The sequence below is a fragment of the Colobus angolensis genome, unplaced genomic scaffold (genome assembly GCF_000951035.1).
Source record: "Colobus angolensis palliatus isolate OR3802 unplaced genomic scaffold, Cang.pa_1.0 Scaffold187, whole genome shotgun sequence".
Lineage (NCBI taxonomy): Eukaryota > Metazoa > Chordata > Mammalia > Primates > Cercopithecidae > Colobus > Colobus angolensis.
In genome coordinates this window covers 172,562-175,587 of record NW_012115010.1, presented here as the reverse complement: position 1 = coordinate 175,587, position 3,026 = coordinate 172,562, and the positions used below count along the sequence as shown (strand labels likewise).

Here is a 3,026-nt window from a genome sequence, read left to right as displayed (position 1 = left end):
CTCGTGATCCGCCCGTCTCGGCCTCCCAAAGTGCTGGGATTACAGGCTTGAGCCACCGCGCCCGGCCCCGGCTAATTTTTGTATTTTTTTAGTAGAGACGGGGTTTCACCATGTTGGCCAGGTTGGTCTCGAACTCATGACCTCAGGTGATCCACCCAAAGTGCTGGGATTACAGGCATGAGCCACCGCCCCCCACCCAAGAATAAATTTTTAATGTGTGCTGGGAGTGACCCCTCCCTGTGCTCTGGAAGGCTCAGATTTTTAAACAAGGTCCATACACCCCTCCAAGGGTCCTACCATCAGGCAGAGGGTCAACCCAGTGTTTGTTGAGTCCCATGGGAATAGAATCCATCTCAGCTTCCCGCTGGGCCTGCTTAAGTTCCCGCCTTTCTTTGGCCAAGGCACTCTGCATCATTGCCGCTTGGGAGAGGGAGCCATCTGGGTTCTGGTGCAACAGAAGAAAAAACAACACGGATTAAATGTCCAGGAAATAAAATGTAGATGTTAAGACCTTGTAATCTAAAACATGGGAACACATCTGGAATAAAGTTCCTATCAGTGTAACAGACTATATGAAAGAAATGGATACACCGTAGCACATTCAGATAAAATGAACAAGGACAATAATAAATCACTGAAGTAATTGGATGTTTAGTTTGAAGATGAGAACCCCAAAAGAGATAGGAATGATATGCTACCTTTAAATGTATGAAGGACATAAGAAAGGGATAAGAATTTTTCTGTATGACCCCGGGAACCAAAATTAAGACCAATGTGGACACTTCAGTGAGCGAGGTTTCAGGTCTGCCTAAAGAAGAAGTAGCGATCAGATCCATCTCATGATGAAAGGTACCTCCTTAAGGGCTGGTGAATTCCCTGTCACTAACAATGTCATGCAGCTATGAGATGACCACATGAGAAGAACACTGCAGAAGAATCATATGTGTGGATTATAAGCATTACATATGTGCTGGGCTGGGAGACCTTTAATATACCCTTTTCTATACCTAAAATTTTTACCATTCTATAGATTCTGGTTTAGATTCCCTTCACAGCTCTGCCTTCCCCAACACCCAGTGCTACAGCTTTCTATGGTGGCCAGCCCTAACTGCTCAAGTAAATTCTTCAAAATTGCCTTTAAATCTGCAAGATTCAAGACCTAAGGAAACCATGCAAAGGCAATGATGGTAGATTAAGCATTCCTATCTATCTCTGCTTCTGCCCAAAATACACAAAAGGAGCACAAAAGAATTAAACAGGCAAAAGCAATAAAGCCTACCCAACCTCCATTTAAAACAAAACTATTCTAGACCCTGGCTAACAGCCAATAATAATAATACTTTATGTGGGCTAAGTTCTACTTACACAGATCTAATAACCTGACCCATTACTTTAGAAAAAGAAATCCACTTGACATTTCCAGGTTGAAGGTTCAGAAGTTCTCACCTTGACGATTTTAATAGGGCTCATGTCCATGCTTTGCTTAGTGTGCCCTCTCAGGAATGGAGGCTCTTCCTCAACCAATTCAATCTCAAGATCCTCATCTAAAAGTCCCCCCAAAAGAAGAATTAGCCATAAACAAGAAAGAATAACAATTTTCACCAAAACAATTAATTTCCATAGACACCAACAATCTTTATCAAAAACAGCTTCCCCTGGTGGGGTGTGGGGGTCATGCCTGTAACCTCAGCACTTTGGGAGGCCAAGGCAGGAGGATCACTTGAGGTCAAGAGTTTGATATCAGCCTGGTCAACATAGTGAAACTCCATCTCTACTAGAAATCCAAAAATTATCTCAGCTTGGTGGTGGGCACCTGTAGTCCCAGCTACTTGGGAGGGTAAGGCAGGAAAATAGCTTGCATCCAGGAGGCAGAGGTTGCAGTGAGCTGAGATCAAGCCATTGCACTCCAGCCTGGGAGACAGAGTGAGATTGTCTTTAAAAAAAAAAAAAAAAAAAAAAAAGGCTGGGTGCAGTGGCTCTCACCTGTAATCCCAGCACTTTGGGAGGCCAAGGTTGGGTGGATCACCTGAGGTCAGGAGTTCCAGACCAGCTTGGCCAACATGGTGAAGCCCCATCTTTACTAAAAATACAAAAAAACTAGCTGGGCACGGTGGCACGCACCTGTAATCCCAGCTACTTGGGAGGCTGAGGCAGGAGGATCACTTAAACCCAGGAGGAGGAGGTTTCAGTGAGCCAAGACCGTGCTACTGCACTCCAGCCTAGGCAACGAGAACGAAACCCCGTCTCAAAAAAAAAAAAGCTTCCCAGGTCAAAGGATGGCAATACAAGTAAAACTCTAACCTAGGTGACTATTCCCCCTACCACCAGCCATTTCTAGGGCATTTGTGCTCCAGTCCAAGAACTGATCAGACCTACTTTCAAAAAAAGTTAAACCTGTGAGAAAATGCTCTCCTGACATTCTAAATGGTACTAAGGCATTTGCTAACCAACTTCATTATGGAATAACTCTTAACCCATAATAAATTTGCAAAAAATTAGTTGGACAATTGAACAAAACCAGGCGGAACTTGCTTACGCTTATGGCAGAAGTATAAATGGTACAGAAACCAACAGAAAACAATTTGGAACTGCCCAGTAAAGTCAAACACCCACATTTCTTACTACCCAGTAATTTTTAAGACAGGGTCTTCCTCTGTTGCCCAGGCTACAGCACAGCGGCATGACCACGGCTCACTACATCCTTGACCTCCCAGGCTCCAGCGATCTTCCCACTTCAGCCTCCCCAATGGCTGGGAGTACAGGCACATATCACTACACCTGGCTAATTTTTTTTTGTTTTTGTAAAGATAGGGCCTAGCTATGTTGCCAGGGCTGGTCTCAAACTCCTAGACTCAAGCAATCCTGCTATCTCAGTCAGCCTCCCAAAGTGCTGGGATTATAGGGCTGAGCCATGACACTTGGCCTACTCAGTAATTCTTTTTTTTTTTTTTTTTTTTTCAGACGGAGTCTGGCTCTGTCTCCCAGGCTGGAGTGCAGTGGTCGGATCTCAGCTCACTGCAAGCTCC

At 44.5% G+C, this 3,026-nt stretch overlaps 1 protein-coding gene across 1 annotated transcript in view; it reads right to left on the bottom strand.

Annotated features, from left to right (window-relative positions):
- DHX8 (DEAH (Asp-Glu-Ala-His) box polypeptide 8) overlaps positions 1–3,026 on the bottom strand; it is a 43,251-nt gene that overhangs the window by 25,159 nt on the left and 15,066 nt on the right. Inside the window, exons 9-10 of the mRNA XM_011940161.1 lie at positions 1,447–1,544; positions 298–445 (exon numbers count right to left, since the gene is read on the bottom strand). Coding sequence (XP_011795551.1) covers positions 298–445; positions 1,447–1,544 — 246 coding nt within the window. The remainder of the gene's footprint in view (positions 1–297; positions 446–1,446; positions 1,545–3,026) is intronic.